Source organism: Vigna unguiculata, chromosome 10, assembly GCF_004118075.2.
Source record: "Vigna unguiculata cultivar IT97K-499-35 chromosome 10, ASM411807v1, whole genome shotgun sequence".
NCBI classification, from domain to species: Eukaryota; Viridiplantae; Streptophyta; class Magnoliopsida; order Fabales; family Fabaceae; genus Vigna; species Vigna unguiculata.
Window position 1 is genome coordinate 14,071,896 of NC_040288.1, and position 18,920 is coordinate 14,090,815.

The window sequence follows — 18,920 nt, forward strand, 5'->3', positions numbered from 1 at the left end:
AATAAATAGAATAAAAAGAGGAAACTCATTATAGGTAATAAATTAGATATGGTCTCATATTTCATGGCATTTTGAATGGCTCTAGGAATTCTCAAGGATCTCTATCAAGCTTAGAATATGAAGTTGTGGGTGTAAATGAAGAATGTACATCAAATTCTCAAGAATTTGTTACTGCTAACAGTGATTAAATCTAGAAGACATATATTTTTTACTCAAATCTCACTCGATTTCCTATGCTTAAGAAGTTGAAAGTGAAGTAGAAAGTGATGAAGATGAAGTCTCATTTACTGAGTCATTGTAATACAACTTCAACACCATACGTGTTGCTACAAATGAATCGTGTATATTCAGGGTCAACCTTCCAATGGGCAAGAGATTGTTGTCAAAAGGTTGTCAAGGGATTCTGGGCAAGGGGATTTGGAATTTAAGAATGAAGTGCTTTTAGTGGCCAAGCTTCAGCATCGAAATTTAGTTAAGCTACTTGGCTTCGACCCCGAAGGAAGAGAAAGGCTACTCGTCTATGAATTTGTTCCTAATAAAAGTCTTGATTACTTGATATTTGGCAAGTTCAACATCTGCATAATTTTATTGTTTCTCTTACGTAGTACTATTTCAACACATAATAAAGGCCTTCATAATCATATTTGGTAGGTCTAAATGATTGCATAATTAGAATGTCGCTCTAAATTTCAGTTCTAGTATAAGACAAGTCAAAAATAATTCTTAGTCAAACTTGATGAGGTGAAGGATGTTTTGGGTGTGGAAGTGGAACCAAATTGCAGTAAATCGTAAGAGCTTATTAAATGATCACTCATTTTAAAATACAGCAAATAAAATGTGTATTTCTAATAATCCATTATAAATGATAGCCTAAATGGCAGAGAGTAGAGATGCTGCAATTTTGCAAAGGAAGAAGCATTGCCAATAAAATAAATTAGTACTTTATTCTTTTGATGACCGTGTAATATGCATGCATGTATTTTGTTTTATATAGATGATATATATCATAAAGTATTGACTGTGGTTATTGTTACCAATGCATCTTAATCATGTGTAAGAAGAATGTTGTTTGCTGTTAGATCTTTGTGTATTATGTTATTCTCATGCAGGTGTAGCAGTCCTTTGGCAACTCCATCAGCTACTTTCACCCTGTCTGGCCAATCAAGAAGTTTACGAGAATGTTCTGCACAGTAACAAACCAAGGTTTGTACCCCCTTCAATTTAATATCAATAAATGCACACATTCATAATCTTGGCAGTGTAGGCTATATTATGAGTTTGGTTTGATTTTTGTCATACAAGATAAATGTTGGTCCAATGAAGCATTGCAGATATATTCATACACAAGAAGTCCAAGGTTCCCTTCTAAGCATGATCCTAACAACATGACCACATTCTCATGCATTGCTTTGCTGAGAACATCAACTTCAAACTTGAATTCCTTCTCTCCCTTTTGGTTAGAATAAGTGTGTTGCTTCACAACAATCTTCTCTCCACACAACTCCCCTTTATAGACAGAACCAAAACCCCCTTCTAACAGATAGTTCTTAAGGGAAAACCCTTGTGTGGCTGCATACAACTCAGCATATGAGAACTCTTTTTTTTCTGTTTCTTTCATACTGTGGTCTTCTATTATGATAAATAGAGCAAACAAATTTTGCAGCCCTTTGGTGTGCTTCATGGTAGCTCGTGCTGTTTTAAGTATTAATAATTTCATCATCATGTAAAAATGTATATATACTTTGCAGAAGTTAATTCCACTTGCTTACTGTATTTTCTTATCATATCACTCTTTCAACATAAAGTGCTGAGATTTGAATAACTTGCCTAATAATATGTTGCAGCATCTGAAGCTAGAAGAAGCAAACATGATGAAGAAGATTGAACTTCTTGAAGCTGCAAAACGGTTAAGATTTTAAAATTCTATTCATGGACTCTAATGAGAAAAAAAAAGAAACAAAAAAAAGGATCTGTTCTTTGGTCTATATACTTCCTAAAGTGGACCTCACATAAATTCTTTCTCCTTCATTATTCAAAATATAGATCTAAATTTTTTTTACTTCGGACCTATATCTCTATATCAAGATCTTTAGTAAAAGATTGTGGCTAAAACTCCAGCATATTATTAGACATTATGGATTTTAGTAAGAATATTTTAAGTAATTTTACAATAAAGAATTGGTATTTGTCTAAGCATCTTTTCATTGATTAAAAAGTATTTCAGTCATGAATTTTGAAGTGATTATTACAAAATTCGCATAATTTTATTGTACTTAATTTGACATGGTGCATTTGTGATTTCATTCCTTCAGGAAATTCTTGGGAGAAGTTGTGGGGTCTTGCTCCGTTGAGGAATTGCTACGGGTTGAACAACAGTTGGAGAGGAGTTTAAGTAATGGAGGAATAAAGGCAACCATTGTGGAGGAAGTTGCCAATTAGTCCAATTAAGATCAGTCCTGGAATGATTCAAGTGAGTACTATTCTGGTTTGAACTCTATGTTTGGTCAAAATGTTGTATATTTTGTGATTGAACCAGCAAAATGTTGTATATTCTTGTCTGAAATCTACCAGGTTGTACTTCAACAGCCTATATTTTCACCTTTTTGTTAACTATTCTTTGTGATTGAACAAGCACTACTCTTTTCAGGTTTCAAAGTCTTGTGTTGGAGTTGCTTTAAAGGTTTTAGATTTTGCAATATATTATAAAGAGCTTACAGAAATGGAGGAGCGAGAGCAAGAGAGGGAGAAAGAGCTAGACAGGCGTAAGGCTGATCATAAGGTTAGAAATAATTTAAACAAGTTGAAAAATGTTAATATAATGCAAGCATCTTTTCATTCTAATTACTACAATAATTACACAAAAATTCATTTATTACCATATTCTACAGCAGAAGTGTTTTTCTTTGTAACTCATAAATTTTGAGGGGGTCAATGTCTAGATTTTTTAAAATATATTTGTCCATTATGAACTAATAACACTAGTAATTTCTTTTTTGCTAGATCAACATTAGGAACAAAGGGGCATATTCTTACACCACTATAAATATACTAGTCCTATTAGAGGCCACTTAAGTTGGAAATTTACAAAGGCAACAGGTCCAATTTAAGTTAATAATTGCATCCATGAAGAAAAAATTTGAATCTCTGTACCGGTTCTTGCATAACAGTTTATAATTTGGAGCTATGAATATGACTTTAACTTTGTTTTAGTTTTATAGATTTTTGATAGGTTAATGCCTCTGGAATAAACTACAATAATCTAACAAACAATTCTGATTTGTAATTTATGCGTTCTTTTTATTTGGTGTACTATGAATTTTCATAAAAAGGAATCTTCCCAGTAAGTTATTTTCTCGTAGTTAATTACTAAGTTTTTTATCTTTTGACTTAACCTAACCCTTTTTATTAAACTATATTTACAGAAGGAAAGCTGAGTGGAGGAATAAATCAAGAAGGAATAAACTATTACAACAACCTTATCAATGAGCTGGTGGCTAATGGTTAGAATTTGACTTAAATTCTATGGTACTTGGACTTTAATATTATAATATTTGATGATGATTATTAATTAAATGTTAACAACCGTGCACAGGTATAAAACCATTTGTGACTCTTTTTCATTGGGATCTTCCCCCAGCACTGGAAGATGAGTATGATGTTTTTCTAAGTCCACTGATAGTGTAAGTTTCAATTCTAATATATAATTGGTTTAGCAACCATATAATAAGAATATAATTTGACAAGCAAACATATATTTTTGTTCTTCAGAAAGGACTTTCGAGATTATGCAGAACTTTGCTTCAAGGAATTTGGTGATAGGGTGACGTCGCGATTTCGGTTGCGATAGCTGGCCATAGTTATTCTGGAAAACTATAGGTGAAGTATTGGGTTACATTGAATGAACCCTGGAGTTACAGTCAGAATGGGTATGCAAGTGGAGTAATGGCACCAGGTCGCTGTTCTGCATGGATGAATTCAAATTGCACAGGTGGTGATTCTTCAACTGAGCCATATCTGGTCACACATCACCAACTTCTTGCTCATGCAACAGCTGTGCGTCTCTACAAGGCCAAGTATCAGGTTAGTCATTCTTAAATTTTTAGCTATATATGTTATTCTGAAAGATGGTCTGGGAAAACAGGCATGCTTGACACTTACTTCTTGGAATGCTTTAAGGAAATATTTATCTTTTATAATTTCAGCAAACCGATGATGCAAATGAGCTTGAGTCTTCTATGGGTACAAGAGGATCATCTGGTGGTAGCAACATTTAGGGTGTTGATGATGTTTTTTAGGATGAAACTATTTTAGTGTACTATGAACTTTGAGTAAGTATGGATTACGTTGTAATTGTTTCAATTTAAATTGCTTTTATGTTAATATGTTGATTTTGAGAATCAAAAGTTCTAATGTTATATATTTGAGCACTTTGGTTGAAGTATTTGATTGAAGTTTATAAAAAAATATTGTTGATATAAAAATATAAGTACCTCAAATGGTGATATATACATTGTCAAGTATAGTAGGAAATTCTAATTATAAACAAAATATTGTTTTTTATGAGATTTGAATAACGCAAGAAAAATATCGTAATAAATCCACAAATTAAATAATACAATCGAAACAGGTTAAAACTTTTAAATTATAACCCTCGAATTGGGGAGGGTATTAACCCCCACAAAAAAAATGAAAAAAAGGAATTTTGAAATCAAATAGGTTTATGGAAATAAAGGAGGTTTTAAACCTCCACAAAATAATAGTCATGAATAAGAGAGGTTATAACCCTCCATTAAAAAACTCCCACAATATAAACTTGGTACCAGAGGTTGTAGAAAACCTCCACAAATAACTTGTGGGGAACCTATCTGTGGAGGTTTGAAAAACCCCTGCAAATTATTTTGTGGAGGGTAAAAACTCCCGCTAAACGAAATTAAAACCTCCGCAATTTAGTTTTTTTTTGTAGTGTTATACATGTATTTAGGGATATAAATTTGAATTGCACAAATACACTATATGCCTAGAAGTATACCACTGAAACAGAATCAAAGAATAAAATCTAAAATTGCCAGTAAAGAAGTCTAAACAATTATGGTTTATTTCTTATCCTCTTTCAGGTACAGTGTGTGCGTGGGTTGAGTTTTGAAGGAAAATTTTTGGTTTGTGTGAGCCAAGTAATGTAGTATTATGAGAAATTAAGAATAACTCAATTTGTCTTTTAGTGAGTACGTAAGTCATGTATTGCAATGAAGGTTCACTCACATGGCAACTATATATATATGAAGAGAGAGGAGAGAGGATCTGCATATTATTCTGCTGGGATGAAGGAACCATGAATTTGGAGTTGGAGATAGAGAAATTAACAATCTACAGACAACTACATAGTAGTGAAGCTAATTTCATCTATTGAACATTAGTCAACTATTCAACAATGACAATACCTCAAAACAGGCTAACATTAATACCTCAACAACCTTTAGAGACTTCTTCAGCCTTTTGGGCTCATTCTGGATAGATTGTAAGATGCCAATTCCATATTGGATGCTCGCAAAAAAAAAAAAATCTAATGATTAATAACATGACCCTTAAGAGTTTTATATGTGTACATGTATATTAAATAATTACCTCTTAGAAGTCAACACGAGCTTTGCATCATGATCATTTTCAACATTGTAGCCGAACCAACAATATTCTTCTCCACATCTGCGATATAGTCCAACCAACAATATTGTCTTGTGTGGATTTAGATATCAAGAATTACTTAGATATCATAAAAGGAAACTACTCTTTCATTAGTGATTTAGAAAAAGCAAGCCACTAAACTTTACATATCTAATTAAAAGAAAGTAAAAACATGTTGTCGCATGCATCTAGTAATTGTTTCAGAAAATTAAATTTAAAATACAACTTTTTCCCAAATTTCAACCAATAAGCATTTTTCTCATCCCATGGAGAAGTTTAATTCAACACACCAAGAACAAAGATATAGCACATGCAAACACACCAAGAATTCTTCTCATCCTATGGAGAACCAAGGGCATAAATTTCAAATTCTTAAAAAAAGGTGACAGTTTTTAGTTTTGTTCTCAATGGGGAATCTTATCTGTTAGCAGTACTTGTGCTTTGAAGCAAAACCGTATAGTGTCACGTCATCTCTTACGAGGATTTGGAGATTTATCTTTTTCTTCCAAAACCCCTGAACTTTGAACTGATATAACCTGATCAAGACTGGAAACAAGAATTCATCAATCAACAAATGGCTTTTATATTTTGCCTAAAGCAATTATATTAAAACATCAAACACAACTTCGAAATTAATTCCACAGAAATTGGATATATCATCACCGTAAAAGGTAATAGAATCAAATTAAAATCTTCCAAGGCTATGTCATGTGCGTTAATGTAAGATCTAATTAAAATCTAGTGACCAAGATTCACCCAAACTTACTTGCAGACCACCACATACAATCCCTTTCACCATCATGTTAACTAGGATATGGAAGACGAGGGCATGGGAGCAGACCACATGAGTGCCATCAACAATATGCACATGACCTTCACAGTGACAAGGCGCACTAAGAAGGGCGTGTTGTTGAATTCGAGCACAACGTCAACATTAGTTGAGATAGCGCCCGTCTCCTCTACACACGATGGCTGACATTCGAGAGGTAGCAGGCGAAGAGGATCTTGGTGGCAGGTTTGGAGAACGCGAGGCTACTCGTGCTCAAGGTTGGCAGAGAAAGCAAGTAACTCCAAAGAAGGATTGAGCGATTTGGGGGTTTAGGATTTTCAGACACCTTGGCTTTGCTGCCCGAACATTAGTCCTGTTGCTGTCGATGAAGTCACTTTGTGTGGGTCGATGAAGGTCGACGTGAGCTGTTGTGCGGGATACGGGCCAAGTTGTTGTGTTTCAAATTATGTTTCTCTTCCAAAAATATTGATCAGAGCCTCAATAGTGTTTATAACAATAATAAATAAGAGATAAAAAATAAATGAGATAAGAGTACAAATATGAGTTGAATCACGCATAACGTTATCCTTAGAGAGAAAATGTCGCACTACACATGGCAATACAAATACACAGTTGTATGTGTTTCAAATCATATGTGTTTCTCTCCCAAGATACAACAACCCATCAGATCGATCGAGTGTGCAACAAAGGATCTCCAAACTTTATGAACACCACTATTTTAAAAAGATAATATAGAGAAAAAAAGAAGAATACTTCTGAGAGAACTCTAATATTTGTTTGTCTTAGTTGTTGTATTTTCTTCCATGACTATGTGATATTTTTGAGTAGAAAATAGAAACACAAGAATAAATTGTAATAAAAAAATATAGTTGTTAACCATAAATAGTATTAACCCATAAAATTAAAAAATTCATAAAAATATAAATAACAATAAAATTTTTATTTTAATTATTTACTTTTTAAATTATATTAAAATATTTTAAACATATTTAACCATGCACGTGTTCTGATAAACCAGTAATGTTAAATAAATAAAATTGAATAAAATAGATTAATTCAGTAAAATCCAAAATTCTATCCGTTTATAGCTAATGTTTTGTCATAAAATATCCTTGTCATTTTGTTTGTTTTTATTAATTATTTAAATTTCCAAAAATAATTAAGAAAAATAAAACGAAATAAAAAAAATTGTACTTATTCACATCAAAACACATTCTAAACATTGGGTGAGTTATGTCCACAAACCTAAATATCGCCTGTAACTTTCATATAATTTGTACGACTTAAGAACGATGACAAAAAAGTCCTTTTGTTCACATACAAACACGTTCTCCACATTGACTAAGTTGTGTCCATAGATATTCACCCAAGAACTTAATTTAGAATAGGAACGTTATCCCAACCGTGTTCTTAATGTCTTTTGTCTTACTCTTAAATAATGTAGAATTATCGACTGTACCTAAATATGACACACGCTAGAAAAATTGTTAAATTACGAAGTTAAAACAGAAACAATAATTTGAAAATGAAAAAAAAAAAATCCTGAATTCGAATTTTCTGTTAAATTTTACTATATTGTTTATTTTTAGAATATATTGATGTATATTAATTTTAAAATTTTAAAATAACTAAAAAAATACAACTTAGTAAAATAACTATAATTTTTAAATAAATAAAACACTACTAAAAAATTTATATTTTCTATCAATTTTATTTTTAAATATTTTTAAAAAATACTTATAAATTTTATTATAAAAGAATTATTTGTAGGAAACTTATGCTAATTTCTTTTAAAATATTTTATATAAAATTTTTTACAATATTTGTAAAAAATATTTATGAATTTTATAATTTTATAAAAAATAATTATTTATGAAAAATTACTTGTTAATTAAATTCTTTTAAAAAAATAGTAAAATAAAAATATTTTTTTATAAGATTTTTTTACAAATTTGAAAAAAAAATTATGTTATATAAAATTTTTTATCGGTGAAATAACTAAAATTTTAAAAAGCTCTGGTAAAAAATTGACTCAATAAAAAATTGACTCAATAAACATGCAATAAAATACAACCTATGATTCAAATTCTTGTCGGTATAAACATCCACGTGTAAAAAATAAGAATACCTCCACAAATGAAATCTCTCACAAGACAGAAAAACGAGATACATTGATTTTTGTTTTTTTTTTTCATCTCACATCATTGTACTGTTTCCCAACCACTTTGGTATATTTTTGGGTATAAAGAGTGGTAGAAGAGAGAGTGATGAAGAGCAGAGAAATATGGCAACAGCAACAGTAACTTTAGGTGGCATCACTGATGTGCCTGGAGCTGCCAATAGCGTGGAGATCGCAAATCTGGCTCGCTTTGCCGTTGACGATCACAACAAAAAGCAGAATGGAGTTTTGGAGTTTGTGAGAGTGATAAGTGCAAAACAGCAGGTGGTGAGTGGGATCTTGTACTACATAACCTTGGAGGCCAAAGATGGTGAAACCAAAATGGTGTATAAAACCAAAGTGTGGGTGAGGGAATGGTTGAACCCCAAAGAGGTGCAAGAATTCAACCTCGTCACTGATTCAGCAATAGAAACAAAAGACGGTGGAGTCGGCGATGTTGCTGTTTGATCCTCTTTCGGTCTCATAATAGCACTTAGAAAGGTGAAAGTTTCAGCACATATCTGAAGACTGCTTTAGTATGCATGTGTGGTATAAATAAATGTAATTAATGCTACCTACGATGTATGGGGTGCATGAAGTCCACTACAAATAAATGTTATATATCATAGAATTATAACTAATGTTGCGGATTATGTATTTATGTGCGTATTATTAAGCTTATTGTGTGTATTAATTTGTTTGAATCACGGATATGGATGCATTACTGTGGTAAAAAGGTGGATGTTGGAAGTGATTTTGAGTTGATGAAAAACTCTGGTAGAGATTGTGAAGAAGTAGGAAATAAGTTGTTTGGCTGGTTTGCTTCGTGAGGTCAATTACAATAATTATAGTTTTTCACTATAAAAAATATTGTATATTAATTATGAAAAATTCCTTAACTATTTTGTTAACAAGTTTTTCAATAGATTAACTACAAAATTCCCAAAAAATATTCCATCACTAAATCTAGGTAGCCAAATAGAGAGATTAACTACAATCTAGGAAGTTTTATTATCAATCCATGGTTAAATATCTTCGGAATCCAATATACTCTCTAATTAAATTGTAACTAATTTTTTTGTTTTTTTTTCATTATGGTGTGTTTGGATGAGACGATTTAAAAGATAATTCATTTAATTAGAAAATTTAAAATTTAAAAAAAAAAACGTTTGGATGAGGAAATTAAAAGAAAATTGAAATTGAGAAATTTTAAGAATGTATTTCAAATAACTAAAATAGTAGAATTTGAAATTCACTCAAAAAAGAAGGAAATTGAAATTCTTCAAGTTGTGGAATTGCTCATTGGTTAGGACAAGGCCTGGCTGGACCAAAGGTCGAGAGTCAGCCCACACTGAAAGACGAGTTCGATCGTCCTGCTCTGAAGGTCGAGTCATGCCGACCAAGTTCGAATGTCGACCTAGGCCGAAGGTCAAGACAAGTCAGGTTGAGTCAAAGGTTAAGCCAGACTAGCACATGTCGAAGGTCGAGCCATGCTAATACAGGCCAAATGTTAAGTCGACACGAGCTAGGTCGGGTTGAAGGTTGCGACGACCTGGGCTACGCATACTCGGATCGATGGTCAAGCTAAGTTAAGTTAGACTCAAAGATAGAGTTAATTTCGCCATAAAATAGAAATTAAATTGCTTTATCTAAATAAGAAAATTGAAATTTAAGATATTTCAATTACTTCATTCAAATTAATTGTTTAAGAAATAAAGAGAATTCCATTGCAAATAATTTAATTATTAGGTATTTCAATTTCTTGAAATTGTTGAAATCTCTCTTCCAAATACAAGGTTAGGTAATTCTCGCAACATTACTCTTACTAATCCCTAACAACGTTTTTATCACGAATCTCAAACTAATCCCTCACATAACAATTCGCTCTCTAATCACTAGTAAATAATCAATTGTATTCCATAGCAAATTTCACTACAAAAAAAGCACAAAAAAGAGACGAAATAAAACCCTTTCAAAAGGAGAAAAATGGACTCTAATGAATCTTTCTGTGTCGGATTAGTGTCCAAAATTAGCCCATCTTTATACCATGGTGACTAATGCAATAAAGCAACAAAAAACACAACTGTAACATCCCATTTAATAGTTGTTACACTACTACATAAAACATTATATCATGATAAAACAAAGCAGATAGTAGAAGGAAGTCAATATAGAGTATTAATACAGTCATCCAAAATAACTATAATAATGCTAGCTATATTTGCAACAAGGGCAGAAAATAGAGTTAGAAGATTTCCAACTCTAAACAAAACATACAAGTAAATACTACCACTAGTGGGTCTTACTCTACCGTCTCAACTCTTATCCAAGAGGGGAGTATCCTCACCTGCATCTTTCTCTACTCACACCATTTAGTGATCATTGCAAAAGAAATAACCAAACACAAGCTAAATTGGATTAAAAGAATCATATAATTCATTTATAAACATAATATTGATTTCATGTTTTCACCAAAAATCACTAAATCATGACAACAACGAAATAGACAGTTGACACTAGACTCAATTATCCAGATCTATGTAAGTAGCTTCGGACCTTTTGGTGGTTCTCACCTCTGATTGGTTTCTAAACTCTGTACAGTTTGGCCTTAAGGGATTATCACTCAACCACTCAGAAGGTCATCCCCCTTCTCATCTAGGACTTGATCAAGTACAGAGACTAAGACCTTCTACTACTCCTCACGACATAATACATTCTGCTCTATCTGAACGTGAATGATTATTGGAATTTCAGGATACCTTCAATAGTGAGTCCTTATGCCCTTACACACACTGATGACATATCTTTTAGAATTTCTCCTTGAAATTCTCAAATCCACAACATGTATCATATTCTAAATCATTCATTAAATTCACACTTGTTATCAAACACCATCTCATACATGCCCATTCAATAATGTAATGCTTTAAAATTTAAAGTACTCATTCATCCATAACTCATAGAAATTAAACACTCTACTGTTGTGACTTTCGCTCAAGCTAAAAGGTCTCACCCAAGCAAAAGAAGTTCTCACACCTAAGCGGGTCATTCTCGCCTGAGCGAGACTCAAACTAGAGAACAAACTAAAACTGTGTGAATTCTCGCTTAGGCGAGATTTTCTCTCGCTCAAGCGAAAACCACTCGCCTAGGCGATAACTCAAACAGTGGGCAAAGATGAGTTTCTGGTATTTTCACTCAGGCGAAAGTCGCTCGCTTGGTCGAAAACATTTGATTCCCAATATGCTCTACATGCAAAACCAGAAAATTCAAGCATAAACTATATTCACAGCAAAATCATGCGATTCAAGCATCAGCCCAACACCAAATCATGCAATCAAAGTCATCAGAAGATGGTTTCTATGCGAATTTAAATAAGACAATTTAACTTCCCTTACCTCTACTGAAATTGAGCTTGGTGAGATCCACCTCAAATAGTAAGGGCAGAAAAACCTTAACTCAACCTACAAAATTACAACACAAGGTCACAAGGGAAGAATAAATTTCAGATTAATTTTAGAATAGGGGCGAGATTCTAAATTGGAAGCTGAAAGAAAACTGAAACGGGAGTGTTGACTTACTCTGAGAAAGGGAGTAGAGAGTGGGATCAATAGAGGGCTCTGTAGAGACTTCACTTCCAGAGTTTGATTGCAAGAGAAGAAGGGTTATGGATGGAGAACAAGATGAGCAACAAGTTGAACGAGAGTAAACTGAGAATAGTGTGGCAGTGGAAAGTGTTTTTGAAGGAAATTGGCTTGGTACACTTAGTTAATGAGAGAAAAGAAGAAAGGGGTCTCACAACAGCCTTCTCAGAAAAATGATGGCCAAACCCCCTCTTCGCTCCTTTGAATCCATATTTAGTTTTAAAAAATTATTAATAGTATTAAGGGCAAAGCCCTCGCTAAAACTTTATCTTAAAAAGTTATTAATAATAGTGAAGGCAAAGCCCTTTCTAAGGTTTAATTTTTTAAAATAAATAATTTTTTAAAATGATATCTCTTACGAGGGTTTAGCCCTTGCTACACATATGTTTAATCCTTGCTACACCTATTTATTTTTTAAAATAGTATTTCAATTAACATGGGTTAGACCCTCGCTATGAAATTAATAATTTAATTTGACATAATATTAATATGATATATAGTGTAGGCATAGTTGTCTCTTGCAAATGAAATTTAAATTAATTTATCATGTAGCGTAGGCTAGGTTGATGCTTATTTGAAAAAAAAATTGAAGGTCAGGTTGATGCTTATTTGAAAAAAAAAATTGAAAGGTCTTATTTACCTATTACAGAAACCAATATTCAGCAAACCTAATTCAACAAATATACATTTCAATTTTCCAATAGATATATATTTCAATCTCAAAGTCTAAATCAACTCATACTAATTAAATTTATATCCAACTACAAATAACATTTCCAAATACCATCAAAGTCCTAAACAACTCATCAATTTAAATTTTTATCCAACTACAAATCAGATTTTCAAAGACCCTATAAAGTACTAATATAATTTGTTTTTTCTAAAATTAAATTTTGAATAAAGGAGTAATATCATTGTGTCCATACCTATATTTTCATTTAGATGAAATACCAAAACCTATATTTCATTTACATGAAATACCAAAAAGAGTTTGAAATTTGAAATTTTAAGAATGTATTTCAAATAACTAAAATAGTAGAATTTGAAATTCACTCAAAAAAGAAGGAAATTGAAATTCTCCAACTTATGGAATTGCTCATTGGTTAGGACAAGGCCTGGCTGGACCACAGGTCGAGAGTAGTTGGGCAAAAATTCAAGTCGTGTCAGCCCACATCGAAAGACGAGTCGGGTCGGCCTCCTCCAAAGGTCGAGTCATGTCGACCAAGTTCGAATGTCGAGCTAGGTCGAAGGTCAAGACAAGTCAGGTTGGGTCAAAGGTTAAGTCGGACTAGCACATGTCGGAGGTCGAGCCATGCTGATACAGGCCAAAGGTTAAGTCGACACGAGCTAGGTCGGGTTGAAGGTTGTGACGACCTGGGCTACGCATACTCGGATTGATGGTCAAGCTAAGTTAAGTTAGTCTCAAAGATAGACTTAATTTCGCCATAAAATAGAAATTAAATTGCATTATCTAAACAAGAAAATTGAAATTTAAGATATTTCAATTACTTCATTCAAATTAATTATTTAAGAAATAAAGAGAATTCCATTGCAAATAATTTAATTATTAGGTATTTCAATTTCTTGAAATTGTTGAAATCTCTCTTCCAAATACAAGGTTAGGTAATTCTCGCAACATTACTCTTACTAATCTCTAACAACGTTTTTTTCACGAATCTCAAACTAATCCCTCACATAACAATTCGCTCTCTAATCACTAGTAAATAATCGATTGTATTCCATAGCAAATTTCACTACAAAAAAAGCACAAAAAAGAGACGAAATAAAACCCTTTCAAAAGGAGAAAAATGGACTCTAATGAATCTTTCTGTGTCGGATTAGTGTCCAAAATTAGCCCATCTTTTTACCATGGTGACTAATGCAATAAAGCAACAACAAACACAACTGTAACATCCCATTTAATAGTTGTTACACTACTACATAAAACATTATATCATGATAAAACAAAGCAGATAGTAGAAGGAAGTCAATATAGAGTATTAATACAGTCATCCAAAATAACTATAATAATGCTAGCTATATTTGCAACAAGGGCAGAAAATAGAGTTAGAAGATTTCCAACTCTAAACAAAACATACAAGTAAATACTACCACTAGTGGGTCTTACTCTACCATCTCAACTCTTATCCAAGAGGGGAGTATCCTCACCTGCATCTTTCTCTACTCACACCATTTAGTGATCATTGCAAAAGAAATAACCAAACACAAGCTAAATTGGATTAAAAGAATCATATAATTCATTTATAAGCATAATATTGATTTCATGTTTTCACCAAAAATCACTAAATCATGACAACAACGAAATAGACAGTTGACACTAGACTCAATTATCCAGATCTATGTAAGTAGCATCGGACCTTTTGGTGGCTCGCTCTAAACTCTATAGAGTTTGGCCTCAAGGGATTATCACTCAACCACTCAGAAGGTCATCCCCTTTCTCATCTAGGACCTAATCAAGTCCAGAGACTAAGACCTTCTACTACTCCTCACGACATAATACATTCTACTCTATCTGAACGTGAATGATTATTGGAATTTCAAGATACCTTCAATAGTGAGTCCTTATGCCCTTACACACACTGATGACATATCTTTTAGAATTTCTCCTTGAAATTCTCAAACCCGCAACATGTATCATATTCTAAATCATTCATTAAATTCACACTTGTTATCAAACACCATCTCATACATGCCAATTCAACAATTTCATGCTTTAAAATTTAAAGTACTCATTCATCCATAACTCACAGAAATTAAACACTCTACTGTTGTGACTTTCGCTCAAGCTAAAAGGTCTCACCCAAGCAAAAGAAGTTCTCACACCTAAGCGGGTCATTCTCGCCTGAGCGAGACTCAAACTAGAGAACAAACTAAAACTGTGTGAATTCTCGCTTAGGCTACGCTTTCTCGCTTAGGCAAGATTTTTTCTCGCTCAAGCGAAAACCACTCACCTAGGGGACAACTCGAACAGTGGGCAAAGATGAGTTTCTGGTATTTTCACTCAGGCGAAAGTCGCTCGCTTGGTCGAAAACATTTGATTACCAATATGCTCTACATGCAAAACCAAAAAATTCAAGCATAAACTATATTCAAAGCAAAATCATGGGATTCAAGCATCAGCCGAACACCAAATCATGCAATCAAAGTCATCAGAAGATGGTTTCTATGCGAATTTAAAGAAGACAATTTAGCTTCCCTTACCTCTACTGAAATTGAGCTTGGTGAGATCAACCTCAAACAGTAAGGGCACAAAAACCTCAACTCAACCTACAAAATTGCAACACGAGGTCACAAGGGAAGAATAAATTTCAGATTAATTTTAGAACAGGGGCGAGATTCTAAATTGGAAGCTGAAAGAAAACTGAAACGGGAGTGTTGACTTACTCTAAGAAAGGGAGCAGAAAGTGGGATCAATAGAGGGCTCTGTAGAGACTTCACTTCCAGAGTTTGATTGCAAGAGAAAAAGGTTATGGATGGAGAACAAGATGAGCAACAAGTTGAAAGAGAGCAAAGTGAGAATAGTGTGGCAGTAGAAAGTGATTTAGGAAATTGGCTTGGTACGCTTAGTTAATGAGAGAAAAGAAGAAATGGGTCTCACAACAGCCTTCTCAGAAAAATGATGGCCAAACCCTCTCTTCGCTCCCTTGCATCCACATTTAGTTTTAAAAAATTATTAATAGTATTAAGGGCAAAGCCCTCGCTAAAACTTTATCTTAAAAAATTATTAATAATAGTGAAGGCAAGGCCCTTTCTAAGGTTTAACTTTTTAAAATAAATAATTCTTTTGCGTGGGTTAAGCTTTCACTTATATATATTTTTTTTTTGAAAATGATATCTCTTACGAGGGTTTAGCCCTTGCTACACATATGTTTAGCCCTTGCTACACCTATTTATTTTTTAAAATAGTATTTCAATTAACGTGGGTTAGACCCTCACTATGCAATTAATAATTTAATTTGGCATAATATTAATATGATATATAGTGTAGGCCTAGTTGTCTCTTGCAAATAAAATTTAAATTAATTTATCGTGTAGCATAGGCCAGGTTGACGCTTATTTGAAAAAAAAAAATTGAAAGGGTCTTATTTGCTTACTACAGAATCCAATATTCAGCAAACCTGATTCAACAAATATACATTTCAATTTTCCAACAGATATATATTTCAATCTCAAAGTCTAAATCAACTCATACTAATTAAATTTATATCCAACTACAAATAACATTTCCAAATACCATCAAAGTCCTAAACAACTAATCAATTTAAATTTTTATCCAACTACAAATCAGATTTTCAAAGACCAATAAACTACTATTATAATTTAAGATTTTTCTAAAATTAAATTTTGAATAAAGGAGTAATATCATTGTGTCCATACCTACATTTTCATTTAGATGAAATACCAAAACCTATATTTCATTTACATGAAATACCAAAAAGAGTTGTTCTTGGCAACAGAATAACATAACATTTCATTTACTTGAAATAAAAAAAACAAGTGGATCCTCCACTGCAAAATAAAGGTATCCTCCACGACAAAAATAAGGGGATCTTCCACAGCAAAATGACATTACGGTTCTTTCTTGTTAAGGCGAAATAGCTGCAAAAGCAATAGAAATAATTGTTAAAGTTGTTATAACGACTTGTTATATCAGCTACCTTGCATGTATGCATCATACACCAATTATAACCTTTTATAAAAACAATCACAACTGCAACTTTTTTATGTCCAAGACATAATAGTGAAAATAAATCCAACCCCATATATATTATATACATTAAGACTCCTTCATCTAAATTTGGATCCAAAGCGTAATAGTTTTCATAGAAAAGAACAACCTGATAAACACCTCCAAATTCATACATCCATAGTTTCCAAACCTTTATATTAATATACCTTATCACATTATCAAAAATAAAATTGCCCTAATATATATATATATATATATATATATATATATATATATATAAGCGCTCTCCTCTGGTAAAATTTATGCCAAGAATCTGAAAGCTACTTTGGGTGAAATGATGCTTTAAAATCAATAAATAAATATAACAAAAAATAGTTATGATGTCGATTTGGGATATGGCCATTGATCTTGTACAAAGATGAATCTTGATTCAAATGTTAAAGTAAGAAAAAAGTAATAAAGGTTTATGAAACTATGCAGTTGGAAATAAGCTATAAAAATTCTTAAAACATTGATTACTTATCTGATGCATGCCATAAAATGTTTATGAAAAAATGTTTTATTATTATATTTACTTATATAATTGATACTTGTTTTAAATAATTTTCCCGTGAAGACAAGGTCCAATTAGTAATGGTAGCCATTGTTCTGTCCAGCAAGTTGTTTTGTCTCAACTTAGTCAACAACAATCAACATAGTAACAAATGAAACAATCATTATATTTCTATTTTTACATACATTTTGTTTTTTACTACGTCCTTTTACTACTGCATATTGGGTTTTTACTATAATATGTCAATGCTTTAATCCTCTACCTTGATGTAGTTATTTGGTTATCCCTAGTACACCTATTGCCACTTAGCTTAGGCATTAACAAAATCTGACTTGGGAATTACACCAATTCTAGTAATTTTATTTACATATTTTGTGAACTTAACTAGAAAAGTTTCAAAAGACATCATAGAATAAAAGAATAAAAGCAAAGGGCTTCTCATAGTAACCTCTTTTAGTACACAATACACATGTCTAACTTTAGCAGAGAATCTTGCTCCTTCAAATACTCTAAAAATACAATGTGCCTTATACACCATAAGCATACAAGAGATACATAAAGGACTGTAGAAAGGTTTCTAAACAACAAAACTGCAATATAGGATATAATATGTTAATGTAGCTCCAACATGTGGTGGCTAGTAGAAGCTCTATAGGCAGTGGAAATTGAATGGAGACAAGTGTTTAAGGCTCTTGTAGCAATAAAATTTGGAGTGGTGAAAGGAGAACTAGACTAGAAACTAGACTAAAGGAAGGTGGCTAGAGGAAATGTTGGAAACCTCTAGCTTAGGTGCTCTCAAAATAATAGAAGAGTGGATGATCTCAACACAAGCATTCTATTTATGAAAGTTTATTTAGCCTACTATTTATGAAAGCAAGGCCTAAACAATGGCCCAATTTTAAAGGCTACTCTAATGTCCAATCATGCAATCTCTTCATATCTTGACATATTCATTGTCCCATGAAAAGAGTAATTAAAGCCCATGAGAAGTGGGGCCATTTTGAGGAAAGCTCATTTGGGTCTTCTTTAGAATGCTCCTTGTTATTGGGCCTCTTGGTGGGCTTTGGACTTGAGATACATATGGGTCATGGATTGGGTCTTGAGCATGATGTGGACTTAGAGGGTCTTCATCATGTGTGTAATAGATATGTATGAAAACTCATAAATCATAACAAATGAATAATAATTTCAATTTAGATTAAGGGCATAATTCTTAGATATTACTTTTCTTCCAGCCACATTGGTCAAGAACTATAACACAAACTCATTTTATCCACAATAACCCAAACACAAACCTCTAAAACATTAACACTTCACAATATATTGGTTTACAACAAAACTCACCTTAGGATGTGTATACAAAGGCTTTCACCTTCTTCTCTGCATCC

General features: G+C 32.6%; 2 protein-coding genes across 2 annotated transcripts; one reads left to right on the forward strand and one right to left on the reverse strand.

Annotated features, from left to right (window-relative positions):
• Window positions 1-4,605: 4,605 nt before the first annotated feature.
• Window positions 4,606-6,911, reverse strand: LOC114166837. The gene is made up of 4 exons (XM_028051700.1): window positions 6,446-6,911; window positions 6,114-6,225; window positions 5,623-5,700; window positions 4,606-5,541 (listed from the first exon to the last, which is right to left on the reverse strand). The coding sequence occupies exons 1-4, from the start codon at window positions 6,459-6,461 to the stop codon at window positions 5,415-5,417; spliced, it is 333 nt and encodes a 110-aa protein (XP_027907501.1). The 5' UTR covers window positions 6,462-6,911; the 3' UTR covers window positions 4,606-5,414.
• Window positions 6,912-8,682: 1,771 nt separating this feature from the next.
• Window positions 8,683-9,331, forward strand: LOC114167253 (cysteine proteinase inhibitor-like). Its single transcript, XM_028052275.1, has one exon. It carries the CDS (start codon window positions 8,754-8,756, stop codon window positions 9,093-9,095), a length of 342 nt encoding a protein of 113 aa, XP_027908076.1. The 5' UTR covers window positions 8,683-8,753; the 3' UTR covers window positions 9,096-9,331.
• Window positions 9,332-18,920: the final 9,589 nt, after the last annotated feature.